We start from the raw sequence: 14,126 nt of genomic DNA, 5'->3' as shown, positions 1-14,126 counted from the left end.
CGGTGTCAAGTATGAGTTCATTCCACAGGAGGTGGTTTGTAATGCACATATACCGAGGATGGAAAGCTTTTCGGTTTCTCCGATGCAAGTACCACTCATGGATAGTGGCATAGGAGACATGTTCCGCTTTAATGATAGTAAGCAGCATTGAGTTTTGGAAGCATTAAATTCCACGCGATTTCTTATTCCCCATTATTAGTAAGGTAATTTCTAATCCAACGAAGAAGGGACTCATCGACGCCAAAAGCACGCATTTTCGAAAGAAGAGCTTGATGCCAAACTCTATCAAGTGCAACAATCTTACTTTCTTCGAAACGATGTTAAGATTTGTTCCATTGCTCGGTGAGATAAACTATCAGATCACTAGTAAACTATCAGATAAAACAGGATTCTAGTTTTTGTTCCTTAAATTTGTCGTTTTGTCAATTTACACATTTTCTTTGCAAAAAAATTAATAAAATTTTAAAAAATTTGAAAAAAAAAAATAATTTTAATTTTAAAAGAAGCCATCGTCAATAACTTGAAATCAAATTACATAAAATGCACTTCAAGATCATTCCCATGTTGTCGTTAGGTACCATGCACGGAATTTCTAATTTCATTAGTATTAGTTTTCATCCGTGTTTCTAATCTAGTTTTCATAGGGCTAATTTTTTGGAATCACCGAAGCCCGGCCAAGTTTCCATTGTTAACTATGGCAGTTTTGAATATTTTTAGTTTCTTTGTTTCTATTTGGTTGAATTTATTAATCAGAAAAAAGCCTTAAAGTATTTTACACTGAATGGTCATCTCAAGATAATGCAGCAAAGGCTAAGGTATCCCATAAAAATTGTGAAAATTGGAACAAAATCTTCTGTAAAATTGCTACCAATCTATTTAGAAGATGAACCATTTAACCGACACGACACGTTTAATATTACTATTACTGAAGTTAGGCTTCTTAATGCTTAGTTACAGTAAAATATGAATTTTATGAGAGGTAAAAGAGTAAGCAATCGGTTAACTAGGATCAAAGTATATTCTCCTCTGTTGACTACTTACTCATATCTTTAACCTAAATTTCAAAGCTGAACAATTTGTATTATTATGCAAGCAACTATAGCGTGTTAAATCCTTTTAAACTTTTTTTAAGTTATTAGAACTCATTGTTCCACTTTCATTAATGTTTAATTTGATATTTCCTGACACACGCTAACATCATTAAAACTACTGGCCTATATACTTCATTGATTTAATGCAAAATATATGTTTTTTTTTGTTATTTATTTGACTACCACACTAGGAACTAGTGCGTGTGTTTAACTCATTAAAAGAAGAAAAAGTTTTTATCAGTTGCTTCCTTTAGTGCCCTATTCTACCTATTCTTTTATCTATTAAAGTGAATTCCTCAACACTTTTATGAAATATTTTGAATTCTTCCTTTCATTTATTTTTTCTATTTGTTAGGAAAAAAGAAATAAATATAATATTCATTCAATATCCGACTTTCCATTTAAACTAATTAATTTCTTTTATTATTATTATTTTTTTGTAGAAAATAAAATTACAAATATTAATATTTATAAATAAATCAAACAAATAATAATAATTTCAAAACGAACATTGAATTAAATTGAAAGAGAAACTTTTTATCATTCACACTTCAATGCACTTAGACTAGATGATCCGCATATTTCTACATCCGCAATTTCGTGTCTTTCAAACAGGGCTGGATTTTATAAAAAAAAAGGGCAGTGACTATTTTCAAAAGTGTAGTTCTGATTTCTGAAAGCTTTTGACTTAGATTTTGCTTTTTAAATCCATGTTCTAGAAATTTATTTTATTTTAACTCTTGCGTTATGTTACGTAACGTTAAATGATAAAATTTTAGTGTTTTATAAGTTGAGTGCAGTTTTGATGATTTCCCTGCTTTTCTAGAAAAACTAGCGATCTTTTCAAGATATTAAACTTGTGAAGAAGTGGAAGGCTCTATAAATTGACTTAATCCGCCTCTGTCACTAAACGCTAAGTTAAACGAAGTAGAAAAATTAAAAATAACACTTCACTACTGAAAGTTTAAAACCGAAATGAAACTCAGGAAAAGAAGAAGAAAAAGCAGAAAAATAACATAATCAAGTGAATTCCATTTGAACGAAGAAAAAGAAAATTCATTTATTTATTTATTACAATCAATAACGCCCCCTGGTGGTATTCCTTTTGAACTAAATTACTATATCTCTCTATCAATTGTACAAATCTAACAAAAAATATATAAACATATAATAAATTTCAGTATAATTTATATGCGCTTTGTTGCAAATGATAGATGCAAGATGCACACAATATAAACACTTGGTTGGTGTTGTCCAAGAGTGCAACATGTGTTTTATCATGCAACACATGACAGGAAACATGCAAATTTGTATCTTTTTTATGCCCAAACAAGGAAGTTTTTGGCAAATCGTGTTTGGCAGCACTTTCAATTGCATTTACATTTCAACTTAAATACAAAAAAAGTAACGAAAAAATCACCGTTTTAATGTGATATCTGTAGGAGTTGTTGTATGCATAGTTATATGAAGCAAACACGAGGGGGCGTTTTGTTCGCTTGATAGAATCCGTTTATCTTCTTATTTATTTTGTTTTTTTTTTTTTTTTTTTTTTTTGTGGGCTTTCAGATGGAAAATCTTTTCCAAATAAAATTATTCCACACTTAGGTGTAATTTTTGTTTCCTTTTTCTTCTTTAGCTCTTTTCTTCTTTTTTCTCATTGTCAACTTGAATTTGTTTGCAATAATATTCCATGAAATCAATGTGAAATGTGTGCAGTAGTCGGCTCCAGCAGAGTTTCTGGTCGTTCAAGGAAACAGATAGAGAGAATAAAAGATACATCTGTTTAATGTTGATATGGTTATTCAAATAAAAAGATTTTTTTTTTGTGTTTCCTTTCCAAGTCAAGTCGTGAATTATTTTAGATTCTTTTGTTAATTCAAGCGAATTATCTGCGAGCGATCTTTAAATTTAAAATCATCGATCCTCTCATATCGGGGGTGTTGTTTATTTTTAGTTTTGTTTTGAGATTTTTCACGATTGATTGTATCTTTTCGTTAAAAAAAAAATCTATCTTAAGGGTTCACTAGAAAGTTCAAATCAAAATTCTATAAAAGTCTAAGTATCTTTATATTTTTCAAAGTTCTTTTCTATAAAATTTTCATCCTCAGATATATCGTTAATGGAAGAATAGAAAATACAAAAAAAACAAAGAAAAATTGTTGGCACACATTTTGGCCGCATTAGCATTTTTTTTTTAGTCCCACTTGGAGAAGATAAAATTATAAAAGATAAATCTTTTTCTAGTTTAGACTATATAGGACCGGCAAAGGAATTTGAAAATTTTCTTTTGCTTTGTGTATATCAATAGGCTTTGTTTTATGTGAAGGAATTGAACCATAACCTACAAAAAAGATACTTAAAGAACTTTGATTTTTTCTTTCTTTAAAGAGTGGATAGTAAAAATATTCTAAAAACAAAGAAATAGAAAGATTTTAGGTACTATCAGTTCAGTTTTTGTTTTGTTTTTCATTTTAAGATTGAGTTTTTAAAGAAATTATGAAAATTTGTTGTCATTTCTCAAAAGAAAAAAATCATAATTCAAATAAACAAGCAAATTTCAAATATGGTTACTGCAATGGGCTATGAAATCTACGTTCGAATCCGAGCCTCCACCATCTAAATATTCTTTCCAAGGATACTTTCTCTTGCGACGAGTTGACATCAGTCACCCAAAGAATTTCTGCAAAAGGATTAGAAATGGATTTAGGCTCCAGAGTGTCATAAATAGTTACACATTAGCGAGAAAATTATGCAGACTGATTTGATTTTCACGTACTAATATCTAGCATTAAAAACTAGAAGCTGGTGGCATAGGAGCATGCATTTTACTCCGCCTTTAGGACGCCTAAACTTAACCCTCTGTAGACACACCTCTTTTTTGCGAATTTGGTTTATACTTTTTCAAGTCGCTAGAACTTTTTTCGGTCTCACTATTTTATAAAAAATCATATATGAAATTGATGTAGAATTTTCCGAGGAATTTGAATATTGTATTCACAATTCGAAAAAATGTAGTTTTACTCTTATAAAGATACTTTTTTGTGTTCACTTTTTATTTTTGTCCTGCCAAATTCGCACCCGTGTGCCGACAGAGGGTGAAGCATCAAAGACACTAGCAAGCTGAGAATAAACATACAGCAAGACCGCTGTCTACGACTTGAAAACTGAACATTTTCAAACCGTCAATTTCCAAAAATGGTGACATGATTTTGAAATGAACCAGTTGACATAAACTTGTGAAAGATCAGTTCGTAGTATAATTTATCATGTAGAAAAAAAACATTAACATCGAAATATCTTCATTTTTACTGACGAATGAAGATATCTACAACAACACGAATATAGGACATTAAACACTATCCAAGAATTGTGCAATCTATTTCAAGGGAATCCTGAAAAATGTATGCAAAGTAATACATGATCGCATTTTTGAAGATAATGTTGAATGGTAGCTCTGGTTAAATTTAAGACATAACCCATTTAATTTAATCTTCTTTTGACGTACAGTGTTAATTTTAGAAATTTTGTTTTTTCTGGACTAATTTATTCAATTGTTTATCATTTTATGTACAATTTCAACCAAATGGCCACAAAATTTGAACAAATTCATGGTACACAAGTTGTCCAATGCTGATCGGCGAAATTAGTCAAATTTAAAAGAGCAGATTTTGAGTTGACAATAATTCGAGATTAACCTTTCTCCCACATTTAAATGATATGAAGATTCTTTAAAACAGTAGGAAGGTCGTTTGTAAATAAAGTTTAAAGTAGAGGTCCTAGTATCCAACCTTGTTATACGCCATTTTTTAAGTATAAAAATTTCGACAGTTTTTTGCTATTAAAAGTCTGTGAATTAGAAAAGATACCAAACTGAACTGCTTTTTTAATAGAATTGTATTCAAACGAAACAAATGCTTTTTGAAAATTGAGCAGTTGTTGTACAGATAAAGTCAAAATGTAAAGATAAAGATGTCGATGTAACTTTTAACTCGGTTCCTGCCGATGGACACAGAAATCAGACAAAAACTTTTCAAATTATAAGGGAAGTAAGGTATCGAAACGTTTCCAATCATAAGGCAAATTAATAATTTGTGAACATTATTGAGCCCAAAATATAGGTAGGTAAAGAATTTAAAAATTTTAAAGAACCTTGTTGCGACCAGGATAAACGTTATCAAAATCACGAAGACTATTTCCGTTGACCAATAAAAAGTAGTCGTACAAATCAAATAAAAATGAAATGCTTTATTTTGTAAAGGTCTGGCTAGGTGGAAGTGTGGACAAAATATACCCTCATCTGTTACTTAACCGGTTTTTATTTCAAATGAAAGAGTATCTAACGTCATGTCGACCAGTCTAGGTTTGCCGAATCAAAACTTGGCCCTATGTAAGGTTGCCTACATTGAAGAATTTTAATTTCCACAAAGTAAAAAAATATAGGTACTCTATCTATTATTTAATCTGTTTAGAGTAAGAGAGTATCCGATTTTCCTGTATACAACAACAAATATGTTCACTATGGCGTATACGTATTTTGTTCATATTTTTGTATACTTTCTTTAAATGCACTTTTAAAACTCAGTAGTACTTAATAACTTTCAGTGCCATGAAAATGAATGCGTTCTAGGTTTTTTAGTTGATCCTTTTGATTTTACATAAAAATTAAAAAGCGAAGTCTTAAATATTTGATCACGAATAAATGGTTTTGATTCAATAAAGATAGAATGTGGAACGTAATTATGCTAATACCTATTTGAATTATTTATTTTCTCGCCAAAACGTGAAATGTGTCAAAGTTTTAAAGCGAAAAAAAAAAAACAATAACATAATTTGTTTGTGTCCGTTTAGGTAGGTTTTTTTTATTATGTTATTTTTCCCCTAAGGCATTAAAAAAAATTAAAACTAATCAAGTAAGTAATAACAATAAACAAAAAAAAAAGAAATATATTTTTTGAGTGTGTTTTTAATTGCTTGCCCCTGGGCTATACAAACGTAAACAATAACCGAAAAAATACTCTAAAAAGTTAACAAGACAAATTAATAAAAAAAACCTTTCAAATTTCAGTTATTTTTTTTGCTTCAAGCCAATTTGCAAAAACTCATACCAAATTGAATGTAAAAAAGGAATAAATTAAAAAATCATAAAAAAATATTAATCATATTTATAATAATAAAACTTACCGCAGCTGATATTTTCTTTCCCAATAAACCCTCAAACAAGCACTGTACTTCAATTGCTTTCAAATACAATAAATGATAGCGACGTTCTAATCCTTTCAAATTTCCTTCGTTATTGGAATTTTTTTGCTGTTTAGCTGATGTAGTTTCTTTATTATTTGGTGATGAAGTTTTACCATCAGCAGCAGCTGATTTATCATCAGTTGAGGATAAAGATGAATTTTGTTGTTGTTGTTTTTGTTGTTGTTGTTCGCTAGAAGCTGAATTATTTTTCTTCTCAGAAGCCTTTATGCATGCACCAACCACTCGAGCATGAGATACTATTTCACGGTATAACACCTGAAATAAAAAAAAAATACGAAAAAAAGATATTAAATATAAAATAATAAAAAAAGTTATAAAACAAAAAAAAAAAAGGTTATATTGCAAAACCACGACATTGAGACAATTACTGCAATTTTCACAAACCTACAAGATGCACAAAAGTATCTCTTGGATGTGGTTTGAAATTTTCTCGGAGACCTAAACAACTTTATTGTCTTGTCCTACACTTATCTGCATGAGCAGACGACATAATGATATCAAATTGTACCTTCATCTTCTCTAAGCAGAGACAAAACTTGGGTGAAAAGAAGTAGGGGAGAGTGGGGCCAAATGTAACACTTTTTTCTAAAATCGATGGTTCTCCTACAAATTTTGAAGTGGGTCAACCAGACCTTTTTTAAATTAAGGACCCATGTTTTAGCTCCAAGATCCATCATAAAAATTTAGCAAAACATAACGGTAATGTGGAAAAATATAGCTTCCAAAAAAAAAAACGTGTTGTTTCAACTTACCCCACATACGGGGCAAAGTGTAACACATACCGGGGTAGGTTGTACCAAGAACTAAAAATAAGAGAAAAATACCTTTATTTGTTTATATTTATTTATTTTTAATTAATAACAATAAAAACAAACCTCAGTCATGAAATTTTGGTGCAAATTTGTAAAAAGTGGAGCAAATCCAAGATTTCCAGAGAAAATTTGACAGTAGTCTTAAATAAAAGTTATTCGAATTCATAAATTGTTTTATAAGCTTTATGAATACAAGTGGTGGTTCAAAAATGTGTTTCCAATTTCAAAATAAATACAAATTCAATTACAAGCATTCATATTCAGGGTTGTTAATTATATTAGGTAAACAATTTTTCAGTATAGGTAGGTTTTTACATGGTACAATTTGCCCCGGAAAAATGTTACAACTAGCCCCAGCATGAAATTTGGCACATAAAATCAATTTAAAAAAAAAGCGAAACTGATATAGACATAACATATACACGCAATTTGAGCCAAAACACAGTTGCATATAACAAAAAAACACTTAGCACTCTATCTTTTTCGGGTAAAGAAGTAGACCAAAAATAAAATTAAAAAAAAAAGTTACAAACATGCATTTTTTGGGCACCACTAGTGTAACTTCTCACCCTGTCGTCTAATCTTCATCTCAAGAAAATGTGCCGGTAGATATGCAAAAATTGAGCATTTTTCTCCTTTACGCGTTTCTTAATATTGAAAGGAACATCGCTTTTTTTAGCTGTTAATTCTTACCCCTGTTACATTTAGCCCCACTCTCCCCTACAAAGAGTTGGTTGGGGTCACTAAGATGGAAAAAGGAGAAACGCCTCAACAATAGATGCTGTATTGAGCCTTAGGACTTTTTTTCTTGCAAAATCTACTTTAACCAAGATAAAAAGTGTTGAGGCAGGCGTTGAAGTACGTCAGCTATCACATCAAATCACACACAAAACAAAAAAGGCATCCCTAATGACATCCAACGCGTGGGTTTCAACACAAAAAACGTAACTTTTTTCAGAAAAAAAATACGAAAGGTATTTCTTTTACCAGCAGATAATTCTCAGTCATAAATTCATTTGTCCCATTACAAATAAAGATATCTATTTGCATCATCATCATCACCACATCTTAATGCCATCATCATGAATATTAAGCTTCCCATTCCTCTATCTTATCACCTTTTTAAATGACTCCTTAGCAAGTATGTAATGTTTCTTTCTTCAAAATTTGTGTGAAAGAATTTTAATCCAAAGTAGCAAAAAAAAAAAAAAAAAAATTCACTTATTACAAAAGTGTCAGAAGTGGGATTAACCTTTAGTCATTATTAAGAAAGAAACGCATCCGTATATCGCACATTGAGAGTTTAAGAGAGAGAGGTTAACTAGGAGCACGATCTTTGGGGATTTTTAGTTTTTTTTTGTAGTTTTATTTATTGTATCTCATAGTTTATATGGCAATTTCCTTATTGAAATCTATTGCCAAACGGTCAAAGATACGCGAGCGTTAGATACTCTAATCGACGTCGTAATAGATGGATAATTCAATTTAGATACTTATGTATTTTTTTTTTCGTTAATATTGCGTGTGTTGTGTGTTGCGCATGCGCAGAGCTTCTACTTTAAGTGCGAATACTCTGTACATTGTACGTATACAGTTTGTACACCTGCTTGTCCGTCCGGCTTGTAGAAAGTGTTAATGCTGCTAATAAACAACAATATTTTGACAGTTTATTGTGAGAGAAACATTTTTATCGATGATGATGCGATTTTTGCAAAGAGATAGAGACACGAAGAGTATTTTTGAAATTTTTTTTTTTTTTTTTTGGTTTTTTAATGATCAGATGTTTAAATGGGCGTTCCCTAACAAAAATATATCTAACTATAAGATACATTTCAACAATGAGTTAATATAATATTGAAGATTTTTATCACAAATGTTGTAGGTACATGATGTTTTGAATCAAGAGGAGCAGTAACAAATAAATAAAGAAAAGAAACAATAGAGAATATCTATAAAGTATCTACATATCTATCTTAAAACTCAAAGTGAAGCAAAACAAAAGAGAATCTTGACGGAAAGCACGATTGCGAAGGTAAATGGATGAAAATTATTATTATAATAATTTTGATTTTTTTTTTGATGTTTTTTTTTTTTTTTTTTGATTTTTTGCACACCACCGTAAATGGATGGAATGATTATATCTTTTGCGCAGCAAAAAAAAAATGAACATAAAAGGTAAAACTTTAAGTGAAGTTCAATGAACAATGGTTTTTAAGGATTGGTTCTAATAGTAATTGTGTTTCGTCATCATCGTCATTATGATGTTGATGATGATGATGATGATGATGATGTGTTTGTTGCACGTGTTGAGTGTGCTTAAAGTAATTGGTGTTTGAAGGAAAAAAGAGACTTGTGGGAAATATACTTTTATAAAGTTCTAACAATCATGGAGATTGGTTTTTTAGATAAGAATATATTTTGTTATAAAATTAAATAAAATGGTTTCTGTTAAGGATGTGAGAAAATATTTGAAATTTTAATAATAAGGTAATAATATGGACGGTTGATTGAAGTTTCCTCTAATTTAAAGTAAACAAAATTATTTCGCAAACTTTTTTTACTATGAGAATTTTTTCATATTTTAGTACAGAAGACTCGCTTGTTACTCGAAATGCTGATTTCAAGACTAAGCAGTTTTCAGTATTTTAGTTACATCCATTTTCAGAATTTTACTAAATTTGCGCAGAGGGCAGAGGACAAACATGCAAATAAAATAAAAAGAAAAAAACATTTTTGAAAGGGAAGACGGTAGATACATTTACGTAAAGCAAATGTCTGCATATAAGTTACAAAATTAAAATACAAATTCCTTTCTTGCATTGATAAAATTAAAATTTGAATATGAAATGTGTAGATACATCAAATATTTTATTTTTCAATGCAAAAAATGTTCAAGCTCAGCTACGAGTATGTGGTTTTTTCATCTAAAAAGTAAACATTTTGAACCAGATAAAATGATAATACAAGACAAATTGGTAAAATTTCTTTGTCTGTTTCCTATACAAAAAAATGTTACGTATACACCACAGTAACCAGCAATTTTTCTCAGTAAAAATCCAATATTGCTCCAGTCTTTTTTTTTTTAAACCAAACCGTAAGAGTTTTTTTGCTGTTTGTATGGCAAGGAACCCACAGATTAAAATAGTTTTCCTATGACCATAATGCATTGGGATTTGGATACGAATATCTTCTTAACGGTTAAAGCAATCGATTTGATGCCAAGGACTTTTTTGTTGAACGTTCAAGACCCTACAATACATAGAATGCATCTTGCTAATTTGATAATAATTACTTTTTAGTAAATTAGACAATTTTCAAAAGTAAAAAATGCTTTTACTTTGACCTCGAATATCTTTCAAATGGTTAGATTTATAAAAAAAGTTTCTGACACCTTTTTTGTGAAACAATCTGTTTCCTACAAGAATATGTCTTGCCCATTTGATTATTATAATTTTTCAATTTGTTACAAAATCAAGAACAAATATTGAATTTTTAAAGATATTTTTAATTTTTGGACCTCAAATATCTTTTAAACGGTTAGATAAATGAACTAAAAAAAAAACGTGTATAAGGCTTTCTTGTAGAGCGTTTAATTTTCTACAAGAATATATTAATAAATTTCAAAAAAAAAACCAATTATAAAAAATTTAAAAAATAGAAATTATTTCAACCAATAACTTGAATGACAAGATGTTCTTTAGACCATGAAAGTTTTCGACCGATTATTCTTTTATTCACAAGATATATCAACTATTCAAACTAATACAATGGTCAGTAATCAATATGTTCGTATTTATGACAACTTTGATTTCACTTCCCATTTATAAATTTGATGTTCTTTATTCTATAACGATTCCATCCATTAGTTACGTTTTTAAATAATTGGCTCAATTTTTATAAATTTTAGAGCACTTACAATATCCGAAACACTTAACAAGAATTCAGCTGTCGAAATGAACCTTGAAATAAAATGAAACAAAAAGCGAAAAAAAAAAGTTTCGATTAAGCAATCAATCGTGACATAAAGGTCAGCCACCGATATTGTTCTATTGTATTTTTGTTCTTTTCATCATGTTTTTCGTTTTTGTAGACTTTACACCACAATGTCGATATGATATCATTTATTATGAAAAATATATGATGTGGAATTAAGAACTTAAAAAAAATAAGCCTTCAAGTTCATTAAATATTTATATTTACACAACAACAATAAAAAACTCAAATTAAACATGCAACTTTATTTTTCACCAGAAACGAAATCAAAGTTGCCTCGTCAAAAACATTATATCTTTCGTTCTTACTTGAAATTTCAACCACAAATTAAAGCCAATTACTTGAAAGCTTTATGTATGTTGCCGGCAAAGTCAGTTGGGGGTAAAATTGAATAGGTTTTCTACCTTAATTGCTTGAAGTTTCATTGCCAAACTTGAGGAGTTAACTTTAAAGTTATTATTTTTTTTTTTATTATTTTATGTGAAAACTCGACAAAAGTCATTTAGTTGTATATGTATAAATGCGTTTGCTGCCACTCAATGTTGCCGCATATATGCAAGCATAATATCTTTTAAAACCATATAATATATAATTGCCTTTTGAATGCAATAAAAATTTCAAGAAAAGAAGGTCTCTTTGGGTTTAAAGTCTTTTGACTTTATGACTTGACCCATTACGAGAAAGAATTTATAGACCTATTCATTGGATGTGGAAGATAAAAACAACTTTGATATAGGTCAGAAATTATACATATGTCTGGGTTTAGGTTATACATGCTTGTATAAAGTTGCAGTAGCAAGATTGTGAAAGTGAGACTTAATACAACAATAACCTACTTTAGATTAGCCTAATTATTGAGGATTTTCAAAGTCGTGAAAAGGGTGAAAGTGGGTTTGAAAATGAAATTGAAATCATTCGGAAAAAGCTAAAAATATTAAAAATCTTTATCTTTGAAAATATGTAAAACTTCTTTGTTAAGGTTATTCGCGTCTTCTTAAATAAGTTTATATAGGTAATATGAATACAAATATTTTCAATAAGAAAAATAGATTTTTGCAAGTTAAGCTTCTGTAAAGCTTGCGGCAAAATGTTCAAAATATTTGATTCCTTGGACTCACGACAGCCCGATTCAACCCATAGCCCGACTCAAGATAGCCCGACTCAAGATAGCCCGACTCAAGATAGCCCGACTCATCGCAACTCGACTTAGGTAAGAACTCGACCTGAGTCGAGTTGCGATGAGTCGGGTTATCTTGAGTCGGGCTATGGGTTGAGTCGGGCTGTCGTGATTTGGGGTGTACAAAGTCGTGTTGTCCTGATTTGGGCTATACCCTTCCCAGAATTTGTATGTATTGTACATTTATTGAGTTTAAGCATGAATAATGTGTGCAAGCTACAGGCATTATAGAAGCTCTATCAAATTTTGAATGTATTGGAAGTAATTAACTCCATTAATTTTTTTCCATAAATTAATTTCGTAAACAAATGAGTTTTTCTTTTGAAATATAAGCGGAAAAAATAGTTTTAATTTAAGCGGAGCGATTGAATTTAATTCAATTTAAAAGGTATGAAAGTTGGATGCTGTCATATCCTTACTAAGACGCAAAACTTTGGTCCATGAAAACATTTAATCCAGCCTTTAATACTTTAGGGGAACATGGTTAAATTCTTGAAAAAGTACTTTCGGTAATATTCTTCTTTCAATCAAAGATTACATAATTTTCATTATTTTTATTATTTATTCTTCTTTATTGAAACTTAAAAGCTTATTCATAGAAATTAAGTCGCTATCATCTCAATTATTAAACTAAATATTAATCTTTAAAGAGTAAGTGGAATTATTGCTAAAAGGCACATTCACTTAAAGGTTTGTAAAATTCCTATATACCGTGAAAGTATTGAATTTTTGAACTTATGAAGTTGTAGTTCTCAACATCGCGCAGTATAAAATCAAATATGCTTCTTAACATTCTTAAAAAAGCAACATTCCATAGTCCACCTTACTATTATGTAGGTATGTACTTTTAAAATTCATAAAAAAGAAGTATTAAAATGCTCATCAAAATTTCCTAAGGCAATTTTTACGTTAAAATTCCTCAAAAAGGAATTTATTATATTCCCTTTTACTAACATTTTTGTGAACTCAAAACTAGCTAGAGATGCTCATTAACGCTTACACCATAAGAATCTTTCATTTCTATACCAAACGTATAAAGCTTAAGTTTACAATTTCAAAGCAATAATAAATTTCGTAGAAAAATCTATTTCATTTCAAGTGTGTCAACATCCCACACCTCACATATTTGTCTCGTGGTTGTCTAATAAAATTACACACGACTTTTGACAGCTTCATCAGAAAAAAAAAACAACGATGGCGTTGAATGACATTCCTGACACCGAACCCAACCAAACAAAATACATAGAACCACTCGCTAATGCTATATCATTCCCTTTTTTAGGTCAAAATATTCTCAAGGAGTGTTGAGAGTATTGTTCTCAAGGAAATGTCAATTTAAATCTTTACCTAAGTCGACACATAACTCACATCGGACGCGTGCGCTATACAAAAGGAGACTACACATAGTCGAGTCTCGCTCGCGTTGTTGTGCGTATTATGACGTGTCGATTTATCTTGTGTAACGATTTGGAACAGTTGGAAGAAATTAGAAGCATATTTCGAAACCAACTATAGAATGGAAATTCTGTCAATGCCCCTGAAATCTATTTTCACAATTTTCAAAACAAAAGATTCAATTTATTTGTGTGTTGTAAATAGAAATATCGAAATCGAAATTGAAAAAATCAAAGTGACTTGAGAAGCAAATCAATGACGTTTCATCGATGAAAGAATCCCAAGAACGTTCCATAAATAACCGAAAAAAATCAAGTGAACTGAATCGAAGAGCGAGAGAAATGTGTGGTTAAAAGTAAATTTCCATTCCCTCTTCTCTTCTTCAAAGGAAGTTGT

The 14,126-nt window shown here is 30.1% G+C and overlaps 1 protein-coding gene across 1 annotated transcript in view; it reads right to left on the bottom strand.

Annotated features, from left to right (window-relative positions):
* The window catches only part of LOC129908795 (klarsicht protein), a 443,345-nt gene that overhangs the window by 83,613 nt on the left and 345,606 nt on the right, over window positions 1-14,126 (bottom strand). The window contains exon 7 of the mRNA XM_055985556.1: window positions 6,273-6,608. Within this exon, the coding sequence (XP_055841531.1) occupies window positions 6,273-6,608 (336 nt within the window). The remainder of the gene's footprint in view (window positions 1-6,272; window positions 6,609-14,126) is intronic.

The sequence above is a fragment of the Episyrphus balteatus genome, chromosome 2 (assembly GCF_945859705.1).
Source record: "Episyrphus balteatus chromosome 2, idEpiBalt1.1, whole genome shotgun sequence".
NCBI lineage: Eukaryota > Metazoa > Arthropoda > Insecta > Diptera > Syrphidae > Episyrphus > Episyrphus balteatus.
Note: the sequence above shows the minus strand (reverse complement) of the source record. Positions and strands in the feature narration are given on the sequence as shown.